Source organism: Solanum stenotomum, chromosome 8, assembly GCF_019186545.1.
Source record: "Solanum stenotomum isolate F172 chromosome 8, ASM1918654v1, whole genome shotgun sequence".
Classification (NCBI taxonomy): Eukaryota; Viridiplantae; Streptophyta; class Magnoliopsida; order Solanales; family Solanaceae; genus Solanum; species Solanum stenotomum.
The window spans coordinates 5,761,927-5,788,700 of NC_064289.1; the positions used below are offsets into that span (position 1 = coordinate 5,761,927).

The 26,774-nt window shown below is 33.2% G+C and overlaps 2 protein-coding genes across 10 annotated transcripts; one reads left to right on the forward strand and one right to left on the reverse strand.

The window, feature by feature from the left end:
- Nucleotides 1–520: 520 nt before the first annotated feature.
- LOC125872966 (zinc finger CCCH domain-containing protein 56-like) lies at nucleotides 521–5,145 on the forward strand. 2 transcript variants are annotated; one of them, XM_049553787.1, is made up of 3 exons: nucleotides 523–893; nucleotides 1,391–2,223; nucleotides 4,556–5,145. In XM_049553787.1, the coding sequence occupies exons 2-3, from the start codon at nucleotides 1,434–1,436 to the stop codon at nucleotides 4,837–4,839; spliced, it is 1,074 nt and encodes a 357-aa protein (XP_049409744.1). In that variant the 5' UTR covers nucleotides 523–893; nucleotides 1,391–1,433; the 3' UTR covers nucleotides 4,840–5,145. The 2 variants fall into 2 exon arrangements, with proteins under 2 accessions (XP_049409743.1, XP_049409744.1); XM_049553786.1 differs by having other exon boundaries at nucleotides 521–2,223; nucleotides 4,556–5,144.
- A 703-nt stretch (nucleotides 5,146–5,848) lies between these two features.
- Nucleotides 5,849–21,023, reverse strand: LOC125872553 (RNA polymerase sigma factor sigA-like). 8 transcript variants are annotated; one of them, XM_049553293.1, is made up of 10 exons: nucleotides 20,899–21,023; nucleotides 19,591–20,399; nucleotides 8,626–8,824; nucleotides 8,412–8,504; nucleotides 8,173–8,301; nucleotides 7,999–8,052; nucleotides 7,847–7,924; nucleotides 7,566–7,628; nucleotides 6,442–6,554; nucleotides 5,849–6,275 (listed from the first exon to the last, which is right to left on the reverse strand). In XM_049553293.1, the coding sequence occupies exons 2-10, from the start codon at nucleotides 20,268–20,270 to the stop codon at nucleotides 6,167–6,169; spliced, it is 1,518 nt and encodes a 505-aa protein (XP_049409250.1). In that variant the 5' UTR covers nucleotides 20,271–20,399; nucleotides 20,899–21,023; the 3' UTR covers nucleotides 5,849–6,166. The 8 variants fall into 8 exon arrangements, with proteins under 8 accessions (XP_049409250.1, XP_049409251.1, XP_049409247.1 ...); XM_049553294.1 differs by lacking the exon at nucleotides 8,626–8,824 and adding an exon at nucleotides 18,711–18,909; XM_049553290.1 differs by lacking the exons at nucleotides 8,412–8,504; nucleotides 8,626–8,824 and adding exons at nucleotides 18,497–18,589; nucleotides 18,711–18,909.
- Between the last annotated feature and the right edge of the window lie 5,751 nt (nucleotides 21,024–26,774).

Genomic DNA, 26,774 nt, shown 5'->3' on the forward strand with positions numbered 1-26,774 from the left:
ATTAATAAAATATATGTATATAATTCATCATTTTGGTTCGGTTATTTCTTCAATTTTTTTGAATAAAATCATAACTAAACCAAATACTATCGGTTTTCAAAAATCTAAAACCAAACCAAACCAGACCCATAAAATCGGTTGATTTTATCGATTTGGTTCAATTTTTTAGTTTGAATCGATTTTTATCCAAATCGTGAATACCCCTGACTAGTACTATTTAATAAAAGGGAATAGCTAACACCTCTTTGTCGACGCGTATGCTTTTTAGAATTCACATTCAGTTTGAGGTTATTCCTGTCATTTTATTTTAAAGTTTTCCACTTTACAATTGTTTCTCTGTATTATTCGACAATTACACTTGATTTCTCCATCAAGTTTATCCTCTTCGATAAAAAAATAACTCACCTATAAACATCTTCCTCTCTGAGACGTCTCTACTCTCAGGTGAGCGTACTATTAGTGTTTTTCTCTAACAATTTGTTTCGCCATTATTTAAGTTTTTCAGCTGTTTTAATTTTGATAGTTTTAAATTATAGAAAATAATTATAACTATAATACTTATTGTGTAATTTTTACTTGTTTTTTTTTTTTTTTACAAAGAAAAATAATAATCAAAATTTGAGGTTTATTTAGTGTGAATTCAATTAATGGGAGCCCTAAAGGAAATTAGAGTAAATAAATAAATCCCTATTTAAGACAATCTATCTTCTTACCGGAAGTTGTCCGATTTACAGTGGCATTTGCTATTTTTGCGGAGATAGGGTCCGATGAATTGACGACACACCACCACCGCTCCTCCCGTTTTCTTCCATTTTCGTCAATCAAGCATCGTAACCCCATAATCTGATCTCTGTTAACTCCAATTTTTAGTCGTGAGATTCTGTTTCCTTTATGTGAGTTAACTTTAATCAACTGTTTCTACACTTACTAATCTTGAATTCCCTAATTTCTGTACTCTTTCCTTTTCTGTAGCTGTTGTTTTTCCATCTGGGTTTGTTGGGTTTTCTTTCTTTTCTTCTGTTAGTAACTAATGAGACCTAGGGTTTTTGAAGTGCATTGTGTTCGAGCAAGAGATGGTCAATCTTGTTTGATTACTTGTTGTACTAGACTTTTTGAATTAGGGAATGGTTGTACCCGCTAAAGGAAAATTTTTGGTTTTTCTGTAACAATCAAGTGAAAAAGGTAGGATTTTTAGCTTCCAATTCCTTATTTTCAAGAGGAAGGTTTCTTATTTCTTTTTCCTTTATGGACAATAAGTGTGTTGGGATTTTTGTGTTGGTTTGAGGTTCCTGCTTTCTCATTCTTTTGAGGTATAGCTGTCAGTGTGTAATCTTTTTGCTCATGGTTTGAGCTTTCTTGTTTTGTATGTCATATTACTCTATTTTATCAGTTTTGGGAATTGAACATTTTGGGTAGTCAGATCTGCTGTTTATATGGATTTTACGGGTGAAGCTGGTTTTGCTGGAGGGAATGTGATCCCAGATTCCACAGCCGGGGGTGGTGGTTATGACAGTTGGGGTCCTAATTATTCTGACCAGGCAGTTTGGGCTACTGAGGATGATTATAAAGCCTGGAACACTGGTCCTTTTTGTGAAACCCCTTCCAATTCCAGTCAGGATGGTAGGCATTCACAAAACCGGTCGGGGAGTGAGCCTCCTAACAAGAAGTCAAGGAATGTGCAGGACTCAGATGCTCGCATTATAGTCACCAGTAGTTCTAAAGCAATCGGAAAGATGTTCTTTAAAACTAAATTGTGTTGTAAGTTCCGTGCTGGTGTCTGCCCCTATGTTACTAATTGTAACTTTGCTCATGGAATAGAGGAGCTTCGCAAACCACCTCCTAATTGGCAAGAGATAGTAGCTGCACATGAAAATGAGCGGGGAGTAATGGTGGAACTGAGAGAAGAACACCAGATACCAATATTGAGCTCTCCTGATTTACGTGGGGAGTCTCAAAGGTCCGCTAAAGGGAGGCACTGCAAGAAGTTCTACACTGAAGAGGGATGTCCTTATGGAGATAGTTGCACTTTCCTTCATGATGAACAATCACGGTCTAGAGAGAGTGTTGCAATAAGTGTGACTCCTACTGTTGGTGGATTTGGAAATAATGCTACTGGAGCAACCCAAAAGCCTTCAAACTGGAAGACAAGAATTTGTAATAAGTGGGAGACTACTGGTTATTGCCCGTTTGGCAGCAAGTGTCATTTTGCTCATGGTGTGGCAGGTATGGATATAACTTTTTGCTTATTTCTGGTGTAGTGAGATAGGATATCAATGTATACACTGAGATTGCTGAAGATCCATGATTTATGATTGATTTGGCTTGCTGCAATTGTTGATCTGCTTGGTTAAATTTTGTTTAGGGGAAAATGCAAGTGGATAAAGTGTATTAAGGCCCATCTTTTCTGGTGGACAGCAGCTTATCTTATCATCTATCAATGTTTATGATGAGATTGCTTAATATTGATGATTTATATTGATTTTTGGCTTGCTGGAATGCTATGTGAAAATGCATGTTGATGAGTGTATTTAGGTTCCTTTTATCTTTTGTGTTGGACAGAGACTTGCCTTGTCATCTTGAATGTGTAAACTTGAAATTAGACAAGCTGAAAATACCAGTAAAGAGACTGAAGTTTCTTTCTATATAGGATCACTTCAATACTTATGAAAGTATTATCTGGGAAAGTTCTCAACTAGTCTGCTTAAAACTATACTCACTCTCGTCATTATCCTTCTCTTTATTGATAACTCTATATATGAGATTATCTGTTGAATGACATCAGATACCAAACTCATTACATTTTTTATATGTATGGTTAGAATATTAGGTGAATATGTCTGACTTTACATAGATGAGGCTTTAAATACTTGTGCCAAGGGATAAAATACGACTTCACAACTATTAGGGTATGCTCTTTATTTTGATTATAACTTTTGGTGTACCCCTGTGTATACAGATAATCCATATCTTTTTTAAGTCTCTTTACTTTTTGTTATACAGTATACTTCTTCTCCACAATATCAATAAATTATTACTCCATCGCTGCAATTTATGTGTCTTACACTCTTACTTTCCTTTTTAATTTGTTTTGAAAAGAATGACACTTTCTATATCTGGTAACTCTTTAATTCTAACATCTCACATTTCTTGTTTAAGATCACAAGATTCAAAGAACATTTCAGTACATTATACACATCTTTAGTTTAAGACCACAAGATTCAAAAGTCTCCCTTGTTTTCTAAACTTCGTACCCAGTCAAACCAAGATACATAAAAAAACAGAATGTGTACTTTATCGAAGAAAAAAGAAGAAGGAACTATTGGGTTAACAATAACATGTGCCTATCCAAAAACAAGATAAAATGTTTTGCAACTCCAAATGGCATGTAATATTCAATATTCCGTGTTGATGCTATTCATTGGCATCATATAGGTATTTAGGATGAAGTTGAATTTCTTTCCGTTTGTATAAGTTGGAGGAAACTGAGAGAAAGGAGTGCCTTTTAGGGTTAGCTCAATTGGCAAAGGTTGAGGGACTTGTGTCTTAGGTCACAAGTTCGATCCCTGCGTCAAGGAAACTAAGTCTAGTATATTTAAGTGAAGAAGAGTAGAGAGGTGGCCCCATCATTACTGAGTTTCAGAAGCTGCGGGTGGCTCCAGATAGATTTATTAGTCATCCAAAAAATTGAGAGGAAGTAGTTTATAACCTAGTGGAAAGTGCTTTCCACCTCCAACCGCGATGTTGGACTCGAGTTGCAGGAGCAAAGTGGAAAAAAGTCATTGTTTGGCTCCTGGTAGGTGAGGTGGGCTTTGTTATATCCAACAAAACAGAAAAGGGGAAGACCAAGGAATTGAATTTCTGAATCTTGTTATTTGGTTGATGAGCCAATGCAACGACTATGAAATGAAGATTTTAAAGAACTAAGGTCATTAGAAGGCTTGAGCCGGTTGATTGAAAGTTTGCGCAGTCACAAGACCTTGGATGTGGAAGAATCTAATAATTTCAGCAGAGACTGGGGAACATCCTAGAGATTAGTTGGAGAGCATGTTAAGTAATAAGGATTACAGTTTTCCAGGTAATGGTTAGATATTTAATTATTTTTGAAAGGAAGAAGAAGACAAAAATTTACTGGAACTTGGTGGTATACGTTTTATTTCAATACCTTCATGTGCAATAGGAAGAGCCTCTTAGGTATCAACTTCATAAATTTCACTAAATGCGGACATAATCATGGCAATGGTTTTGCTACTAAGAGAACCTTAAGTATCAGGGAAGCAGTTGAATGTTGACTAAAATTTGGTACTCTTGGAGCTGTCTGGTTTTGCGGAAAAGAGTGCCTGCATGATCGTTAAGGGTAAAGATAATCTGCGTGATTGTAAGACCTATATGCTAAGACTCTTAAATGTGCAATTGTTTGGTCATCTTTCAGTTAATTGTTCAGAGGTCTTCTGTGTTAGCTATAGCTGTCTTGTTTCATTTGACCAGACTACAAAATTTTGTTGGATGTTTCCGTTTGATCCTGTGCAAACTACTAACTTGTGTTATTTTGTGGCAGAATTGAACAAGTTTGGTGGAGGACCTGCGGAAACAGATGGCAAAGATTATGTCTCTGTTCCTCCAGAATTAAAGCAGGGCGGGGTTCCATCAAGAGCAACAGAAAGTACATTGCCTTCAACCATTCCAGCACTCCACACAGATGTTTATCATCTGGGGCAGGGTGTTCAGGTACAAAGGCCAACTGGCATAGCTGATAGGCCTGGCCAAAGGTTCTTTAAAAAATGGAAAGGCCCGGATAAGATTAGTAAAATATATGGCGACTGGATTGATGACATCGAATGAAGGAGTTGTCCTAATTAACTACTGATCTGTTTAGCAAGACACTAAATAGCCAAGGTTTGCTTTCAGCCTTGCATCCAAAGGAATTTTACCTAGTGTTTTTTCGCCCCTCTGAATCTTGTTGTATTAGAGCTACAAACTAGATAGCTGCTAGGCAGTCAATGCTTAATCACTTTTCTGTATTATTAGCAACTTTTTTGTAAGAATGATGATTGGCTAAAATCTCTATACTTGAGCCTTTGTCTTGCATGGAGATTTTCAATGTGCCATAGTCCATAGAACCCTGTAAAATGCAAAGTGCAAACTATAGGTTCTTTTTTTTGGGTAACCATAATGTCTCAGTCGGCTTCCTCTCACTAGCACAGGCATTGCATGTGATTTAAGTGTCATTGCTGTCATGGGTTTTATCTTCAAGAACACCAACTCAATATTTTCAAGGAACTTATAACCTTTTTGGCCAAGCTTTTGGAAGGCCAAAAGTGTGAATTTAAAAAAGTAAGGTGTTTGATCAAGCTTTTAGGAGAAAATAAATGTAGTTTTTTTCCAAAATCACTTTTCAGAAAAATGTACTTAGAAGCACTTTGAAAAAGTTTGGTTGAATGCTAATTGTCTTGCAAAAGTATTTTCAAAATCTATCGATTAAACACAAATTGCTTCTCACCAAAAGTAGCACTCTTCAAGATACGTTGATTTTAGAAGCTTCATCAAACAAACTACAGCTTTTATCAAGTGGCAATTCATACCAAAAGCTCACAGAACTAACTCCATCCCTTTTATATACTAGTAAAAAAGTAATAACACAATTTGTATTTGAACTTCTGACTTGTTATACCCGATTTCACTTCCCAGACAGCTTTTTAATCTATTAAGAGTTCAAATTTCAACTTTGTTGTGCTACTTTCTTTACTACAGGAAATAAATTTGACAATATTATTTTAAATATTTTCTTCTACTACCACTAAAATTGTATACAAAGTCAGATTAACATTTTAGGAACTGTGTTTTTCATCAAGATACATCATATAAAATGGACATTATCACATGAAGTGTATGAAATAAGTCAACACAAAGAACATATATACAGTATTTGCATTTACCTACCTACTATCTCAATAAACACAGATACATCCTAAAATATGTGATGCACAAAAATCTTCACTACATCTTTCTGACTCTTCTCGGATGAATTTGGAGGCTTGGGACGGGTGGATGGTGAAGAATGTCCCATTGATCTTCATCTGTTCTCCTCATCAAGAAATTAAAATAGGAGATGCAGGTTCCCTTACACTCTATGTACAGTTCATTTGTAGTTTGGTCTCAACGATCATACTCAATGTTTAACCAACATTGCATCTAATTGCTTTTTCCTGGCAGCATGTTTTAATTTCTCAAGTGCAACTAATCCAACCTGCCTCACTCTTTCTCTGGACAAACCTATCCTGTAAAGAAAGAAAAAGTAAATTTAGAGCAACGGTTCAACAAAATAAGAAACTTCATAGCAATAAATTTTTCAAACCTAGTTCAAATTGTTGTGAATTTAAACATGTATAGTTTCTTTATCTTTAGCTAACTACATTAAAGAGTCAATTTTACTAGGGCTCTTACCTTCTACTAATATCCTCCCAGGTAAGGCACTCATTGTCCAGACCATAGTACAGTCGGACAATATCTCTCTCGCGTTCCCTAAGCGTTGAAGAAATGAGGTTGTTTACTTCATCCTGCAAAACAGATAAAGTCAGTCATGATTTCTGCACTCTCTAAGACATTTCAGGTTAATGTCTTGATAAATAAGATGAGAAGAAAAGAAAAATGTAAAGTAGAAGGAGGCACCCCAGAGAACATCCCTTCCTGGGAAACATAGGTAGGGAGAAGCATGATTGATATCACAGGTATCCTCAGACCCAAATTTGGGGTGTTATCATTACTACCAATCTGTTTACATACATCCCAAGTGAAAATAGGAGGTAGACCTAATCATAGGGAAGAACTGTCTAAAAAGACCTAGAGTCTCTTGGAATACATGCAAACTCAGCATAAAATAATTAAGGCAAAATGGGGAAAAAAGGATCCATATGGACTAACATTCAATTGTGATTCAGGTTTAGTTTGCTAGTCTTGTTAGAGATTTGTATAACAGTATAGAATCTATAACTTCTAGTGCTAGAGAGCCTAAATTTTCAAATATTGGATTGCTGGTGTGATATGGTTACTGAAGTATCATAAAACTAACCCCAACTAGTTTGAGATTGAGGCTCAGTTCTAGTTAGTTATAGAAGAGAAAAAACACAGCAACGCAAAAAGAAGGGAATTTAAGGGAACAAGATTTTATGGTAGCACAGCAATCAAATATAGTGATGGAAAGGTACAAAGAATGTAGACCAAGATCATATTTCCTGCACAAAATTATAACTGGGAAACTAACCATCATTATGAGTTGACTTATCGAAATCGAACCTAACTTTGAGTCAAGGAGGAAAGACTCATTCAGGGAGCTAGTGCTAGAATAGTAGTAACTGCCACTAGGAACCTTTCAGGCATGCATCTACCAGGGACCAGGGTTAATACTAATTCCTCTGTAATTTAAGGGAGGGGGATAAATCAGGACAAAATACCTCAAAAGTTTAATTTTGTTAAATTCATTAACATATGAACACAAGTCACATATTAAATACTGTTCATGTGTTCAATATTTAATAATAAATTGTGAGGATTTCTCTCCATTAACCTACCTTGAGCGCCCATCCATCAACTCCATGCCACGGGTTGTTCTCCAAGCGATTATCAGCAATGTACTGCAGAAGAAAGTAGGCCATGAAACATAAGTGATGAAAAATGGCTGATACAAAGAAGAGCCTTAGACCTCAAGATCTTGGATTAAAATCTTTCTAGAAGATGGATAGTCAATATGTACATTTTGTAAAGTGGCGGTCTTGGATTACTTAGTAAATCCAGAATGCTGTCAAATGCAAATCTAGAATACATTTTTGCAAAGATTATGGTTTGGACTTACGCTATGAAGTGTTGCTCCAGGAAGGCCATTTAAAGAGGGATATGCTTCCCTATCAAGTGAAAACACCTTGCTGCTTGCCTAGAAAAAGAAATATTTTAGAAGCAATTTGTACTAAATGAACTGGAAATGTTAAAGCTCTAGGATAATCATACCTCAGTTGCATTCCTGACTTTCTTCTGGGACATGTTAAGGCATTCAGCTATTTTCTGATGGATCAGGAAAAAGCACAAGCAAATTAGCAAAAAGAACAGTGTAATACTTTACAATTAACTTTATTAGAAACATTGAGAGTATGATATCGATCAATTCATTTTGACAGAACTTACTTCGATTGATGGAGTTATTCCATTATCTTTAAGCTTGACTTTTGCATTACGGATCAAACTCAGTCTTTCATGTAGATGTATGGGCAATCTTAAGGTTCTCGAGTTATCAACTAATGCTCGGGAGACGCCCTGAGAAATGGGGAAATAGCCAATAGGTAATGAAAGGTCCTCGTGATTTTACAACACAAACTTGTTTTGTTTTCAAGAAACTGAAAAACAAAACTAAATAGTAATCTCACCTGACGAATCCACCAATAAACATAAGTTGAGATTTTGAATCCTCTTGAGTGGTCAAATTTCTCTATCCCGCGAAGTAGTCCAATAAGGCCCCCCTACATGCACGTGAAGGAACTTTCCTCAAAAAGTGCCACGTTTGATTTTACAGTATAATAACCTATGTACAAATGCAAGAAGTTCTGTATCTGTAGCTTTGTTCATACAGTAAAAAGTTACCTGAATGAGGTCAGCCATTTCAGTACCCATGCTATCATATCTTTGTGCAATTGACATGACGAGACGAACATTGCTCATTGCAAGTTTTTCTCTGGCCAAGGAACACTCCATTAATGTAGATCGTAAATCAGCAAGAGACATCTTCAAGGAAACCGCGAGTTGATCATCAGAAGGTTCACATCCCAATCTTTCCTTCAGACTAAAATTTTCCATGGATTAAACAAGCTGGGTAATTAATCTAAAACATATTTTGAAAGAAAATACCTAGTCCAAAATATCACTATCAATTTAATCAAAAAAAATTCCCTTCAATGTGATAGAGATAAAGAAGCCAAGCTGTCATTAACATTGAAATCATAGCCTTCAAGAAGGCACAACTACATTTTGACAATTAAGGAGAAACATGCTAAGGAGTAGTAACTCTTTAGATTATCCAAACACTTCTCCGGCATTCTGTCTCCATCCTGTTTATTTACCTCATTTTTTATTAGATAAGGAAGCTAGCTACCATTAGCAACATTAAGACTGGCTTAAATCTGGTTCAGTCTCACAGCATTCATAAAGGCTAATAACTCTTTCTTATAATGAGTTTCAAGCACTACTAAAACATTGGTAGCAACTTGACCTCCGATATTATGAAAGCAATGTTAGGAAAACATCAAAAGCAGTTGGACCAACTCGGAAATTTGAGAAGAGAGATTAACTTCATGACTCTGCTTCTCATGGGTAAAAAGTATATACAGTTTATTTCACTCTTTCTATAATATTTCTTAAGTTCTTTATAGTAATTTTCACTGAAGAGAAGATCAGCTACTAAAGTCTGTTCTGATGTTTGAGAAAGTAGGGGTGGCACAGTTGGAGGGAGTTGTCAGTTTAGTACCTGGCCTTCTGTTCTTCTAAATAAAGACCAAATTTGATTTTTTTGGATAGTTGCACCACTTCCTTATGTGTAAGCAGCTCTTGGTTTACGACACCATTCATGTAACCTTTCAAACGGTTTTGTTGTAGCTCTGGACCGACAACAGATCTCAGTCGCTTGCTTGCAGTATTCGCTGTGGCTGAAGTTTTTGGAATTTGAACTCTTTTACGAGTATCCATTCTCCTCCGCCTAGCAGAAGTCCCTGAACAAGTGATCTGCATCTTCTTTTTACAGTTCTTTTCATTTGGTGGAAAAGCTGCCAATGTTTTCTCAGCTGAAAGATTCCATTGTTTTTCAAGCATAGATTTCTGCAGCAGAAGAAGAACCTCCACTGAATCTTCTTCACTGAAGCTTTCATTCTGCAGCTTTTTGAACATTTCAACCATTGGCTCCACATCAGAATGATTAGATGCAATATTCACATGCTCTTTAACAGCCTTAACAGATTGTTTTTTTCGATTGGAAACATAACCGGCGCTATAATTGGATGACTTCTTAGCATTGATCACATTCCTAGTAGGATTGCAGATCATAGCATGATCACCACTACAAGCTAACTTTTCAGTAAGATCAGAATAATAAAAGGACGAGCTTAGGATTCTATTTCCTGCATAGAGTCCAATAACTGCAGCAATGGCCATCACGAGCGCTACAACTATCTAAAATCCAAGACCATACACCGCGTTTAACAAGGTTTCTGAATTACAACCATACCAGCTGATGACTAAGAGCTATGTTGATTCTCAAATTTAATCTCCCTTCTCAATCTTCTGGCAGGAAGTCCACAATAAGAAACAATACAAAAAAATAGAATTAATTAATTTCTAAAGTAAGGATTGTAAGCAGAGAATTAATATAAACAAGCTACCGCGAGTTTTTTGACCAATCAACTTACCTATGAGCTATGAAAACAGCAAATTTATGCTACTTTAATCCTTAATTAGCCGGTTGAGTGATGCCGAGTTGTGTTAATCATCTAGTTCACAAAATGGATCTTCATAACACAAATTTCACCAGACATGAATAAATTCGAGAAAAATGCGAGTATTTACATATCTAATTGCCTAGTAATTTATGAAGTTTGTGCAATAGATGCAGAAAATAACATAGTTACGCAAACATAACCAGAAAGTATAAAAGGTGATCAATACGAGGGAATGTACTGCAGATTTACAGTAAGTTAAAGCAATTTAGTGCAACTAAGAACAATCAAATCAAATCAAACAAGAGTAGTATGAAGATCTCAGATGATCTGTTCAGCTTATTTACCTGAATTTAGCAATGACGAAGAAAGATGGTGCGAGTGTGTGTGTGTTCTGTTGCTAACTGAAATGAAAATGTGTTGTTTCTTTCTAATTTTTTTTAATTAGGAGGATGAAAAGTACTGGTGGAAAATAACGAAGTGTGGGGGTGGGGGGTGGGGTTGTGATTTTGGATATTGGGTGCAGGAGAGAAGTTAATAGCCATTGGCTGGAGAGATATTTGGTGCTGAGTTCGTGTGGCAACAGCCAGCAAGGCTTATTTCTTTGGTTTCTCAGTGATACACGTACTCTCTTCTTTTTATCATTTGTCCTCTTTCTTTATCTCTATATCTTTCAACATTGAGTTAGAAAAAAAATCTTTCTATATTGACAAAATTCCTTTTTTTTTTTATATACTAATTCAAATGGAAAGTATTTATTGTAATCAAAATGCTAGATCTGGATCTATGTTCACTGTCAGTAATCACACTTTACCCTGCCATTAAGAATATTAATTAGTGTTAAGAAATTGGTAGTTCAATTTTGGACCCTGAGAAATCCAAGTGAGGATTTTGTTATTTGTCCCAAAAGGCAATCTACACACACAGAATTGTATATAAGAGTGTGCATTCGGTTTTTCGGTTTATTTTTTCCTTGTATATAACTTATAAGGGTGTGCATTCGATTTTTCGGTTTGATTTTTCCTTTAACTATTTCTCATAATTTTCCTTCTTCTTTAATTAGCCTAATAAATATTTGGAATAAATAGTTTGATAAATAGTCATAGTATAATTCATGCATGGTTAAGCTATATTCAACTTTTGAGTGTATCCTAATGTATAGTCAGTGTATACTAGTATGACTTTTTGAATATTTTTATCTTAATAAAAACATAATTATATTTATTGTAAACTAATTATTTTAATTGTATATATTTAAAACTATATAAAAAAAAGGGCAAATTACAGAAATCACATACTTTTAAGGCAAAATTACAATTTATTCCTTAAAAGTTTATAATTACATAAATCTCTCATTTTCGCACATCAGATTAGTGTATCAACACTTATATTATTGTATCTCGCGCATCAAATTAATGTATCAGCGCTTATATTATTGTATCACGCGCATCAGATTAATGTATCAATGTTTATATTATTGTATCTCGCGCATGTATCAACACTTATATAGCTCTGATACACTAATCTAATGCGCGAGATACAATAATATAAGCGTTGATACATTAATCTGATGCGCGAGATACACTAATATAAGCGCTGATACACTAATTTGATGCGCGAGATACAATAATATAAGCGTTGATACATTAATCTGATGTGCGAGATACAATAATATAAGTGCTGATACATTAATCTAATGCGCGAAAATGAGGAATTTTGGAGATTTGTAAAACTTACAGAGGATAATGGTAATGAGTAAACTTAAATGTGGGATTTCTATAATTTTTCCAAAAAAAAATCCATTTTAAAGATAATTAAACAGCTTGTCTCATTATATTTCATTACATGATGGGCTAAATTCATAGAGTATAGCAATAGCCCAATGGGTTTGGTCGAGCATATGGGCCTATACAGCTGTGAAAATTTTATATATGACATATATAAGATTAATATTTTCAAGTTATGACAGTATAATAAAATTTTCAAATTGTAATGAAAAAAAAGTTTCAGGTTGTAATATTTTATTAAAAAAAAGATTTTAAATTAATAAAAAAAAATATTTTTTTGAAAATCATAAAAAGAAAAAAAGGGACATGTCATTAATTTGAATACATTAAGGATAATTAATAATGCCATAAATTTAGGGGATTCAAAACAAAATATTTGTTTTCCTTTTTTTACTCAATGAGTTAAAATTAATTCAAAAAAATAAAGAATATTTGTTTTCCTTATTTAGCTCAAAGCAGTTAAAATTCGTTCAAACATATTTATTTTCTTTTGTTGGAAGGTTTCTCTCCCTTCTCAATATTTTCTCTGTAAACTGTCACTGTCATCTAATTTATATTCGTTTTTATTCAATAATCTTTATTTTGATTGTAATAGACGGCTTCTTATTAGTATTAATAAAGCATGATGGTAGATGGGATCCTTCAAGTTAGTGTTCTTTGCGATTTTTTATTTGTATTGTTATACAAACCAAACGTTAAAAAAAATTATGAACAGTGATTCTGAAAAAAAATATCAGATTTTGTTTGTGTATAATAGTTTTAATTATGACGTTTTTGGTATTAATATTCACTTTTGAAATTACATAAAATTTGTTTGAAATTGGTATAGATTTTGGTTTGAACATTAATTTTTTTGTATGTTTCTGGTTAGGAAATTACATAAAATTTATTTGAACTTGGTATATTGGTTATACCATGTTGGTACGATTTTAGAATTATATTTGAATGAATTTCGTATACTATTTGTCTAATAAATGACAATTAATAGTTATAGTGACATGATTCTGCTGTGAAAATGTGACGACTTATGGCATGAAATAGTTATAATTTTGGCATGAAATAGGTATGAAAAGTGTGCATAATAATTGTATGAAATTTGTATACTGATTTCAGATTTTTTGTTGTGTATAATAATTTGAATTATGACCTTTTTTTTTTATATATGTATAATGTTATATTTTGGTATGAACATTGAATTTGTTCATTATTTGTCTGACCTATTTTTTTATTTTTTTGCTATATTTATGGTTTAAAAAATAGATAATTTTTTCTTTGAAATTTGTATACTAATACTATCAGATATGTATGACAATCGATAATGTTTTTTTGTACGATTTCTAGTTTGATTGGATTTTTTTTTGGCATTATATTGTAATGAATTTTGAGAATAATAATGTAATGAACTTGGTATACTGTTTATTAAAAAATGACAATTAATATTTCTAAGTTGAAATTATTTTGGTATTCTAGTGGCATGATCCTGATATGAATAATTGATAACTTTTGACATGAAATAGGTAAGAAATGTGTGAATAAGAATTGTATGAAATTTGTATATTGATATAACATATGTGTTTTTACTTTTGTATTCTGTAATAACATATGAAATTGTTTAAAAATAACATATGTATTTTTACTTTTGTATGCATAAAAATGTTATGAAATTTGTATACTGATATAACATATGTATAAAAGTTATTTGCACTTTTGTATGATATAATACTGACACAATAATTTATGATGAAACAGGAAAATATGTAATTCAAAAAGTGTCGGAGCATAAATTATTGTCGCCTAGTTCAAAATGGTTTGTTGATGTGAAATTCAAAAGGTCTAAGATTACGTACAGTACATGTCGTCGGGAAGAACACAACAGAAAGACATGTTCAAATTACCCTTCTGAAAAAAGAAATAATTTATTTTTATTTTGATTTGGTTGTTTTATTGTGGCAAACTCATGTTTTGATTTATTTTGTCTTTTAAGTTACTTAATTATAATTTCAAAATATTTATTATGTGTGCTAGTTAATCATTTGTGTATTCAGTATTTTTCAAATGTATTCTCAAAAAATAGGTAATGTTGGTATGCGATTGATATCCACCGAAAAAATTAAGTCAAATCTTAGTATGAAATTGATATACATTTGGTATCCAACTGACGTCCCAGTGGTAAAATTGAAAAAAAAACATATAATTGAGATTTCAACTGAAATAGCCAACGTAAAACTAGTTAATATATTGTATCCAATTCGTATAAATTTAGTATTGAATTGATATCCCATTGGAAAATTGAAAGATCAATATGTAGTTGAGATTTCAACCGAATTAGACAACCTAAACAAGTTAATGTTGTATTCAATTGGTATCAATTTGGTATCCAAAAGATATCCCACTTGAAAATGAAAAAAAAAATGTAATTGATATTTCAACCAAATTAGACAATCTAAAACAAGTTAATGTTGTATCCAATTTATATATTGTAACACCCCGATTTTTCAAAACGTCTAAATTAACTCGTATCTTCGTGAAAAGATAAGGAGGGTGAGTAATAAATTAAGAATGATGTGGTATGTCATATTTTAAGTGTTCAAGGGTTGTATATCAAGTTTTGAAGTAAGGTAAGTCGCAAAATAAAAGTGGGTGAAAGTTATCGTAAGTTCCTTTTTAAAGAATTTTATGAAATTTGGGTCAAATGTATTGGATCTTTTCTCCCAATATATAAAGAGTTAGAAGGCCTATTACCCATTAAATGGAAGGCCTACGAGTCTAGTTTGCAACGCACAAAACCCCGTATCAAACCAACATCAGAGTAAAAAGTTATGAGGGTTTTACTAGGGACTGCCGGGGCAAAATCCGGGTCGGATCCGGATCAGGTCAAAAATATGGTATGTCGACTTATTTAACGTTTTAAGCCATGAAAATATTTCATTTCAGTTCCAAACCAGAGAGAAAGCTTAAAAGAGGGTTCTTATAGAGTTCTAGCATGATGAAGGTTAGTTTTAGACAATTTTTACCATTAAACATTGCCCCTGTGCCTAGAAACGTAATCCCTACACGTGGCAATCGTTTTCCCTTTTTATTAGCTGCGCTTGGAGCTGGTTTTTGAAGATATAAATTTGCAGTTATTGGTGTTTCTTCAAGGTTTAAACTTGGTTAACTAAGGTGAGTACCAGTTGTGTATATATAGTGTTTGAGAAGCTTAGGACATAACGAACAACTTTTGTGAAGGAACTACTGTCTTTCGAGTGTTCATTGGAAAGGTATGTTAAGGTTATTCCCTTCGTTCGACATGTTTCCTTAGAGGTAGTTAACGTTGGTGATCTTGTAGATGTAATTATGAGTGGTTGGTTGATTGGGTGGTTATAAACCCTCATTTTAGGGACTCACGATCTGTTAAGAAAGATCCTAAGTTAGGAACGACTTGGAGATTATTCATACATATTGTTTATAGCTAAATTGCTCGCCTTCATCTTATTTAATTGTTTGTTGTAGTCCTTGGGGCTATTGTGGTTAGCTGTTGAGCTATGAACTGCCTATGGGGGCTATGATGGTGTCTAATAGAACTATGTTATTACTAAAGAGGGTTATGTGTTGCCCACGGGGTTATATTGATGCCAAATAGTGTTATGTGTTGCCTACGGGGCTATTTTGACGTCAAACAGGGCTATGTATTGCCTACAAGGCTATGAGATGCAAAAGAGGGCTACGTACAGCCCACAGAGCTATGATGTTGCCTAAGAGGGCTATGCGCTATCTACGGGGCTATATCATTTTCAAAAAGGGCTATGTGACTTCTTACAAAGACAAGGGTCTACCGATAAGGTTATGTAGATTGATTTGGCACCTTTTGGGCTTATGGGGGCCTAAGTAGGTGGTATGTTGTTTGTACCTACTGGGCTTATGGGGGCTTGGTTTAGGTTAATGTCTGATCATTATTGTATTTTATTAGATTCAATAGTGGATTGGCATGCTTATCTAAATTTGATTTCCTTACCTGGTTGTTTTTGGTATATTATGATACTTGCTCATTTAGTCTACAACCTTTCATACTCTGTACATTATTTTGTACTGACGCCCTATTGCCTGGGGGCGTTGCATTCATACATGCAGGTCCTGTTAGACGATCGAGTAGACCTTCTCAGTAGCAGGATTAACTTCTATCTGGCTGGCTAGCCCCTTTTCTCCGAAGATGTCAAAGTTTGGAGGTTTGTTAGTTTTTGTTGTGTATATTTTTATAGGTAGGCTAGGGCCCTGTCCCGCCAACCTTTACTAGTCTTAGAGGCTTGTAGACTAGTGTGTGGGGTGTATAACTACGTTATAGCCATACTGGCCTAGGTTGTTGCTTTGCTGAACCTTGTGAGTTGTTTGATGTATTATATTGATATATTCCTGCTTTTAGTTTTGGTATAGATATCATGGTGGCCTCGACGGCCTAATCAGGACTTTTGTGCTAGTTGGTTATTTATTTATATGATCTCCTGGAGGAGTTGTTTCTTTTATAGATCAGTTGATAGGGGCTTTGTCGATCGTGGGCTTAGTTTTAAGCCGAGATATACTTGTTTGTTTTCTTGATTGTGTGTGGCTACCATGCGCTAGTAGCAAATGGTTCAGCAAGGTCGGCTCGGGCCTGAGTTTTGGCATTAGGAGCCAGTTGTGCCCCTCGACTTTGGGGCGTGACATATATACTTGGTATCCAACTTGAAATTTTAGAACAAAGACAAAAAATAAAAATGTATGAAATTGATATCCAACGAGTATAAATCTGGGAGGAATAAATTTGACTGTAAAACAATGCATATTATATATTGTTGTCAGCAATTGTAGCAAAAGAAATATATACATCACCCAAAAATCAAAACATGTAATTAAAAGTTTAAACTGCAATAAGTAATACAAATTCTATATTTTCCTCTCTCTTCAATTTATATTCCGTATTTAAGTGGGATTTTTTAAAATCATATTTAGGCTAAAACTTAGGAGCTCCTTATTAAAGATTTTATGATCTCATATTAACTATTTATATCAACAAATTTCAGAATTAAATATACTTATTTCACCCACAAAATGAAAAACACAGCAAAAACGAGTTCAAAATTTCAGTAAAACGATTTTTTTTCTCAAAAAATCAAGTATCAGATTAATTAAAATAAAAAACGAAATCGAATTTTCAAAATATAGAATTCTTAATTCTAATAAAATCAGATTAAAAAAAATAAAAAATAATATCAAAATTTAAAATAAATAAAAAATCAAGAAAAGCAAAAAAGATGGATTAAAGTAAGAGAAAATTACATGTTACAATATACAGTGATTTTTAAAAAATTAAAGGCCCCAATAGTCATAATAAATAAAAAGTAATTGATTAGTAATCAATATTTATCTTGGGAATAATAAAATAATCAAAATAAAAATCAACTAATTAGGAGAATATCACGGGAAAGATTTATCTTGTCAATTATAAATTACTATATTTATGAAAAAGATATTTTGAGAGTAACGTGAGGTTGGGGTGTGGGTTGACATATGATAAAGTTAAGAAATCCCTTAGAAGGTGTAATAAATAATTACAAATTGATTTCTCTCATTAATATTATTTCTCTCACCTATTAATTATATAGCATTATATAATATATATTAGTTAATAATATATAATTAATTAATTTATAAATTAAAACTAATTTGTTAATACCTGTAATTAAAATGTTTTAAGTAGTAATATAAAAAAAAATAGATCTAAAAGTTGTAATATTAACCGTTAAATAGATGTGTGGTGTGATTTTTCCAACATAAAAGTAAATTCCGAATCAAACATGAAAGTNGATAATCATACCTCAGTTGCATTCCTGACTTTCTTCTGGGACATGTTAAGGCATTCAGCTATTTTCTGATGGATCAGGAAAAAGCACAAGCAAATTAGCAAAAAGAACAGTGTAATACTTTACAATTAACTTTATTAGAAACATTGAGAGTATGATATCGATCAATTCATTTTGACAGAACTTACTTCGATTGATGGAGTTATTCCATTATCTTTAAGCTTGACTTTTGCATTACGGATCAAACTCAGTCTTTCATGTAGATGTATGGGCAATCTTAAGGTTCTCGAGTTATCAACTAATGCTCGGGAGACGCCCTGAGAAATGGGGAAATAGCCAATAGGTAATGAATGGTACTCGTGATTTTACAACACAAACTTGTATTGTTTTCAAGAAACTGAAAAACAAAACTAAATAGTAATCTCACCTGACGAATCCACCAATAAACATAAGTTGAGATTTTGAATCCTCTTGAGTGATCAAATTTCTCTATCCCGCGAAGTAGTCCAATAAGGCCCCCCTACATGCACGTGAAGGAACTTTCCTCAAAAAGTGCCACGTTTGATTTTACAGTATAATAACCTATGTACAAATGCAAGAAGTTCTGTATCTGTAGCTTTGTTCATACAGTAAAAAGTTACCTGAATGAGGTCAGCCATTTCAGTACCCATGCTATCATATCTTTGTGCAATTGACATGACGAGACGAACATTGCTCATTGCAAGTTTTTCTCTGGCCAAGGAACACTCCATTAATGTAGATCGTAAATCAGCAAGAGACATCTTCAAGGAAACCGCGAGTTGATCATCAGAAGGTTCACATCCCAATCTTTCCTTCAGACTAAAATTTTCCATGGATTAAACAAGCTGGGTAATTAATCTAAAACATATTTTGAAAGAAAATACCTAGTCCAAAATATCACTATCAATTTAATCAAAAAAAATTCCCTTCAATGTGATAGAGATAAAGAAGCCAAGCTGTCATTAACATTGAAATCATAGCCTTCAAGAAGGCACAACTACATTTTGACAATTAAGGAGAAACATGCTAAGGAGTAGTAACTCTTTAGATTATCCAAACACTTCTCCGGCATTCTGTCTCCATCCTGTTTATTTACCTCATTTTTTATTAGATAAGGAAGCTAGCTACCATTAGCAACATTAAGACTGGCTTAAATCTGGTTCAGTCTCACAGCATTCATAAAGGCTAATAACTCTTTCTTATAATGAGTTTCAAGCACTACTAAAACATTGGTAGCAACTTGACCTCCGATATTATGAAAGCAATGTTAGGAAAACATCAAAAGCAGTTGGACCAACTCGGAAATTTGAGAAGAGAGATTAACTTCATGACTCTGCTTCTCATGGGTAAAAAGTATATACAGTTTATTTCACTCTTTCTATAATATTTCTTAAGTTCTTTATAGTAATTTTCACTGAAGAGAAGATCAGCTACTAAAGTCTGTTCTGATGTTTGAGAAAGTAGGGGTGGCACAGTTGGAGGGAGTTGTCAGTTTAGTACCTGGCCTTCTGTTCTTCTAAATAAAGACCAAATTTGATTTTTTTGGATAGTTGCACCACTTCCTTATGTGTAAGCAGCTCTTGGTTTACGACACCATTCATGTAACCTTTCAAACGGTTTTGTTGTAGCTCTGGACCGACAACAGATCTCAGTCGCTTGCTTGCAGTATTCGCTGTGGCTGAAGTTTTTGGAATTTGAACTCTTTTACGAGTATCCATTCTCCTCCGCCTAGCAGAAGTCCCTGAACAAGTGATCTGCATCTTCTTTTTACAGTTCTTTTCATTTGGTGGAAAAGCTGCCAATGTTTTCTCAGCTGAAAGATTCCATTGTTTTTCAAGCATAGATTTCTGCAGCAGAAGAAGAACCTCCACTGAATCTTCTTCACTGAAGCTTTCATTCTGCAGCTTTTTGAACATTTCAACCATTGGCTCCACATCAGAATGATTAGATGCAATATTCACATGCTCTTTAACAGCCTTAACAGATTGTTTTTTTCGATTGGAAACATAACCGGCGCTATAATTGGATGACTTCTTAGCATTGATCACATTCCTAGTAGGATTGCAGATCATAGCATGATCACCACTACAAGCTAACTTTTCAGTAAGATCAGAATAATAAAAGGACGAGCTTAGGATTCTATTTCCTGCATAGAGTCCAATAACTGCAGCAATGGCCATCACGAGCGCTACAACTATCTAAAATCCAAGACCATACACCGCGTTTAACAAGGTTTCTGAATTACAACCATACCAGCTGATGACTAAGAGCTATGTTGATTCTCAAATTTAATCTCCCTTCTCAATCTTCTGGCAGGAAGTCCACAATAAGAAACAATACAAAAAAATAGAATTAATTAATTTCTAAAGTAAGGATTGTAAGCAGAGAATTAATATAAACAAGCTACCGCGAGTTTTTTGACCAATCAACTTACCTATGAGCTATGAAAACAGCAAATTTATGCTACTTTAATCCTTAATTAGCCGGTTGAGTGATGCCGAGTTGTGTTAATCATCTAGTTCACAAAATGGATCTTCATAACACAAATTTCACCAGACATGAATAAATTCGAGAAAAATGCGAGTATTTACATATCTAATTGCCTAGTAATTTATGAAGTTTGTGCAATAGATGCAGAAAATAACATAGTTACGCAAACATAACCAGAAAGTATAAAAGGTGATCAATACGAGGGAATGTACTGCAGATTTACAGTAAGTTAAAGCAATTTAGTGCAACTAAGAACAATCAAATCAAATCAAACAAGAGTAGTATGAAGATCTCAGATGATCTGTTCAGCTTATTTACCTGAATTTAGCAATGACGAAGAAAGATGGTGCGAGTGTGTGTGTGTTCTGTTGCTAACTGAAATGAAAATGTGTTGTTTCTTTCTAATTTTTTTTAATTAGGAGGATGAAAAGTACTGGTGGAAAATAACGAAGTGTGGGGGTGGGGGGTGGGGTTGTGATTTTGGATATTGGGTGCAGGAGAGAAGTTAATAACCATTGGCTGGAGAGATATTTGGTGCTGAGTTCGTGTGGCAACAGCCAGCAAGGCTTATTTCTTTGGTTTCTCAGTGATACACGTACTCTCTTCTTTTTATCATTTGTCCTCTTTCTTTATCTCTATATCTTTCAACATTGAGTTAGAAAAAAATCTTTCTATATTGACAAAATTCCTTTTTTTTTATATACTAATTCAAATGGAAAGTATTTATTATAATCAAAATGCTAGATCTGGATCTATGTTCACTGTCAGTAATCACACTTTACCCTGCCATTAAGAATATTAATTAGTGTTAAGAAATTGTAGTTCAATTTTGGACCCGAGAAATCCTAAGTGAGGATTTTGTTATTTGTTCCAAAAGGCAATCTACACACACAGAATTGTATATAAGAGTGTGCATTCGGTTTTCCGGTTTATTTTTTCCTTGTATATAACTTATAAGGGTGTGCATTCGATTTTTCGGTTTGATTTTTCCTTTAACTATTTCTCATAATTTTCCTTCTTCTTTAATTAGCCTAATAAATATTTGGAATAAATAGTTTGATAAATAGTCATAGTATAATTCATGCATGGTTAAGCTATATTCAACTTTTGAGTGTATCCTAATGTATAGTCAGTGTATACTAGTATGACTTTTTGAATATTTTTATCTTAATAAAAACATAATTATATTTATTGTAAACTAATTATTTTAATTGTATATATTTAAAACTATAAAAAAAAATCCATTCTAAAAGATAATTAAACAGCTTGTCTCATTATGTTTCATTACATGATGGGCTAAATTCATAGAGTATAGTAATAGCCCAATGGGTTTGGCCGAGCATATGGGGCCTATACAGCTGTGAAAATTTTATAAATGACATATATAAGATTAATATTTTCAAGTTATGACAGTACAATAAAATTTTTAAGTTGTAATAAAAAAAAGTTTCAGGTTGTAATATTTTATTAAAAAAAAGATTTTTAAAAGAATAAAAAAAAATTTGAAAATCATAAAAAGAAAAAAACTGACATGTCATTAATTTGAATACATTAAGATAATTAATAATGCCATAAATTTAGGGGATTCAAAACAAAATATTTGCTTTCCTTTATTTACTCAATTAGTTAAAATTATTTTTTTTTAAAAAGAATATTTATTTTCCTTGTTTAGCTCAAAGCAGTTAAAATTCGTTCAAACATATTTATTTTCTTTTGTTGGAAGGTTTCTCTCTCTTCTCAATATTTTCTCTGTAAATTGTCACTGTCATCTAATTTATATTTGTTTTTATTCAATAATCTTTATTTTGATTGTAATAGACGGCTTCTTATTAGTATTAATAAAGCATGATGGTAGATGGGATCCTTCAAGTTAGTGTTCTTTGCGATTTTTTATTTGTATTGTAATACAAACCAAACGTTAAAAAAAATTATGAACAGTGATTCTGGAAAAAAATATCAGATTTTGTTTGTGTATAATAGTTTTAATTATGACGTTTTTGGTATGAATATTCAATTTTGAAATTACATAAAATTTGTTTGAAATTGGTATAGATTTTGGTTTGAACATTCATTTTTTTGTATGTTTTTGGTTAAGAAATTACATAAAATTTATTTGAATTTGGTATATTGGTTATACCATGTTGGTACGATTTTAGAATTATATTTGAATGAATTTCGTATACTATTTGTCTAATAAATGACAATTAATAGTTATAGTGACATGATTCTGCTGTGAAAATGTGACGACTTATGGCATGAAATAGGTATGAAAAGTGTGCATAATAATTGTATGAAATTTGTATACTGATTTCAAATTTTTTATTGTGTATAATAATTTGAATTATGACGTTTTTAAAAAAATATATATAATGTTATATTTTGGTATGAACATGGAATTTGTTCATTATTTGTCTGACCTATTTTTTATTTTTTTTTTGTATATTTATGGTTTAAAAAATAGATAATTTTTTCTTTGGGATTTGTATACTAATACTATTAGACATGTATGACAATCGATAATGTTTTTTTGTATGATTTCTAGTTTGATTGGATTTTTTTTGTTGGCATTATATTGTAATGAATTTTGAAAATAATATTGTAATGAACTTGGTATAGTGTTTATTAAAAAATGACAATTAATATTTCTAAGTTGGAATTATTTTGGTATTTTAGTGGCATGATCCTAGTATGAATAATTGATAACTTTTGGCATGAAATAGGTAAGAAATGTGTGAATAAGAATTGTATGAAATTTGTATACTGATATAACATATGTATTATTACTTTTGTATTCTGTAATAACATATGAAATTGTTTAAAAATAACATATGTATTTTTACTTTTGTATGCATAAAAATGTTATGCAATTTGTATATTGATATAACATATGTATAAAAGTTATTTGTACTTCTGTATGATGTAATACTGACACAATAATTTATGATGAAATAGGAAAATATGTAATTCAAAAAGTGTCGGAGCATAAATTATTGTCGTCTGGTTCAAAATGATTTGTTGATGTGAAATTCAAGAGAGGTCTAAGATTACATACAGTACATGTCGTCGGGAGGAACACAATAGAAAGACATGTTCAAATTACCCTTCTGAAAAAAGACATAATTTATTTTTATTTTTATTTGGTTGTTTTATTGTGGCAAACTCATGTTTTGATTTATTTTGTCTTTTAAGTTAGTGAATTATAATTTCAAAATATTTATTATGTGTGCTAGTTAATCATTTGTGTATTTTGTATTTTTCAAATGTATACTCAAAAAATTGGTAATGTTGGTATGCGATTAATATCGACCGGAAAAATTAAGTCAAATTTTAATATGAAATTGGTATACATTTGGTATTCAACTGACGTCCCAGTGGTAAAATTGAAAAAAAAAAACATATAATTGAGATTTCAACTGAAATAGCCAACGTAAAACTAGTTAATATTGTATCCACTTAGTATAAATTTAGTATCGAATTGATATCCCATTGGAAAATTGAAAGATCAATATGTATTTGAGATTTCAACCAAATTTGACAACCTAAACAAGTTAATGTTGTATTCAATTGGTATCAATTTGGTATCCAACAGATATCCCACTTGAAAATGAAAAAAACAAAAAAGTAATTGATATTTCAACCAAATTAGACAATCTAAAACAAGTTAATGTTGTATCCAATTTATATATTGTAACACCCCGACTTTTCAAAACGTCTAAATTAACTCGTATCTTAGTGGAAAGATAATGAGGGTGAGTAATAAATTAAGAATGATGTAGTATGTCATATTTTAAGTGTTCAAGGGTTGATCTCAAGTTTTGAAGTAAGGCAAGTCGCAAAATAAAAGTGGGTGAAAGTTATCATAAGTTCCATTTTAAAGATTTCTATGAAATTTGGGTCAAATGTATTGGATCTTTTCTCCCAATATATAAAGAGTTAGAAGGTCTATTGCCCATTAAATGGAAGGCCTACGAGTCTACTTTGCAACGCACAAAACCCCGTACCAAATCAATGTCAGAGTAAAAAGTTATGAGGGTTTTATTAGGGACTGCCTGGGCAGAATCCGGGTCAGATCCGGGTCATGTCAAAAATATAGTATGTCGACTTATTTAATGTTTTAAGCCATGAAAACATTTCATTTCAGTTCCAAACCAGAGAGAAAGCTTAAGAGAGGGTTCTTATGGAGTTCTAGCATGATGAAGGTTAGTTTTTGACGATTTCTACCATTAAACATTGCCCTCGTGCCTAGAAATGCAATCCCTACATCTGACAATCGTTTTCCCCTTCTATTAGCTGCGTTTGGAGCTGATTTTTGAAGATATAAATTTATAGTTATTGGTGTTTCTTCAAGGTTTAAACTTGGTTAACTAAGTACCAGCTGTGTATGTATAGTGTTTGAGAAGTTTAGGACATAAGGAACAACTTTCGTGAAGAAACTACGGTCTTTTAAGCGTTCATTGGAAAGGTATGTTACGGTTATTCCCTTCGTTCGACATGTTTCCTTAGAGGTAGTTAACGTTGGTGATCTTGTAAATGCAATTGTGAGTGGTTGGTTGATTGGGTGGTTATCAACCCTCATTTTAGGAACTCACGATCTGTAAAGAAAGACCCTAAGTTAGGAACTACTTAGAGATTATTCATACATATTGTTTATAGCTAAATTGCTCGCCTTCAGCCTATTTAATTGTTTGTTGTCGCCCTTGGGGCTATTGTGGTTAGTTGTTGAGCTATGAATTACATATGGGGGCTATGATGTTGTCTAATAGAACTATGTTATTGCTAAAGAGGGCTATGTGTTGCCCACGGGGCTATATTGATGCCAAATAATGTTATATATTGCCTACAGGGATATTTTGACGCCACAGAAGGCTATGTATTTCCTACAAGGCTAAGTGATGCAAAAGAGGGCTACGTGCAGCCCACAGAGTTATGATGTTTGCCTAAGAGGGCTATGCGCTACCTACGGGGCTATATCATTGTCAAAAAGGGCTATGTGACTTCGTACAAAGATAAGGGGCTACCAATAAGGTTATGTAGATTGATTTGGCACCCTATGGGCTTATGGGGGCCTAAGTATGTGATATGTTGTTTGTACCTACCGGGCTTATGGGGGCTTGGTTAGGTTGATGTTTGATCATTATTGTATTTTATTAGATTCAATAGTGGGTTGGCATGCTTATCTAAATTTGATTTCCCTACCTGATTGCTTTTGTATATTATGATACTTTCTCATTTAGTCTACAACCTTTTATACTTTGTACATTATTTTGTACTGACGCCCCATTGCCTGGGGGCGCTGCATTCATGCATGCAGGTCCTGACAGACGACTGAGTAGATCTCTTCAGTAGCAGGATTGACTTCTATCCGGTTAGCTAGCCCCTTTCCTCCGGAGCTGCCAGAGTTTGGAGGTTTGTTAGCTTTTGTTGTGTATATTTTTATAAGTAGACTAGGGCCTTGTCCCTCCAATCTTTACTACTTTTAGAGGCTTGCAGACTAGTGTGTGGGGTGTATAGCTACGTTATAGCCATACTGGACTAGGTTGTAGTTTTGCTGAAACTTGTGAGTTGTTTGATGTATTGTATTGATATATTCCTACTTTTAGTTTTAGTATAGATATCATGGTGACCTCGACGGCCCAATCAGGACTTCTGTGCTAATTGGCTATTTATTTATATGATCTCATGGAGTAGTTGTTTCTTTTATAGATCAGTTAACAGGGGCCTTGCCGGCCGATGGCTTAGTTTTAAGCCGAGATATACTTGTTTGTTTCCTTGATTGTGTGTGGCTGCCATGCGCTAGTAGCAAATGGTTCAGCAGGGTCGGCTCGGGCCTGAGTTTTGGCATTAGGAGCCAGTTGTGCCCCTCGAGTTTGGGGAGTGACATATATACTTGGTATCCAACTTGAAAGTTTAGAACAAAGACAAAAAATAAAAATGTATGAAATTGATATCCAACGGGTATAAATCTGGGAGGAATAAATTTGACTGTAAAACAATGCATATTATATATTGTTGTCAGAAATTGTAGCAAAAGAAATATACATCACCCAAAAATGAAAACATGTAATAAAAGTTTAAACTGCAATAATTAATACAAGTTCTATATTTTCCTCTCTCTTCAATTTATATTCCGTATTTAAGTAGGATTTTTTTTAATCATATTTAGGCTAAAACTTAGGAGCTCCTTATTAAAGATT

Excerpts from the sequence above, each read along its gene's own strand:
- LOC125872966 (XM_049553786.1), top strand. The coding sequence starts at position 1,434 with ATGGATTTTACGGGTGAAGCTGGTTTTGCTGGAGGGAATGTGATCCCA. Across the intron at positions 2,224-4,555 it reads TTTTGCTCATGGTGTGGCAG|AATTGAACAAGTTTGGTGGA; the intron begins GTATGGATATAA and ends ATTTTGTGGCAG.
- LOC125872553 (XM_049553293.1), bottom strand. The coding sequence starts at position 20,270 with ATGGCCATTGCTGCAGTTATTGGACTCTATGCAGGAAATAGAATCCTA. Across the intron at positions 8,505-8,625 it reads AAATGGCTGACCTCATTCAG|GGGGGCCTTATTGGACTACT; the intron begins GTAACTTTTTAC and ends ACGTGCATGTAG. Across the intron at positions 7,925-7,998 it reads AAGTCAGGAATGCAACTGAG|GCAAGCAGCAAGGTGTTTTC; the intron begins GTATGATTATCC and ends TTCTTTTTCTAG.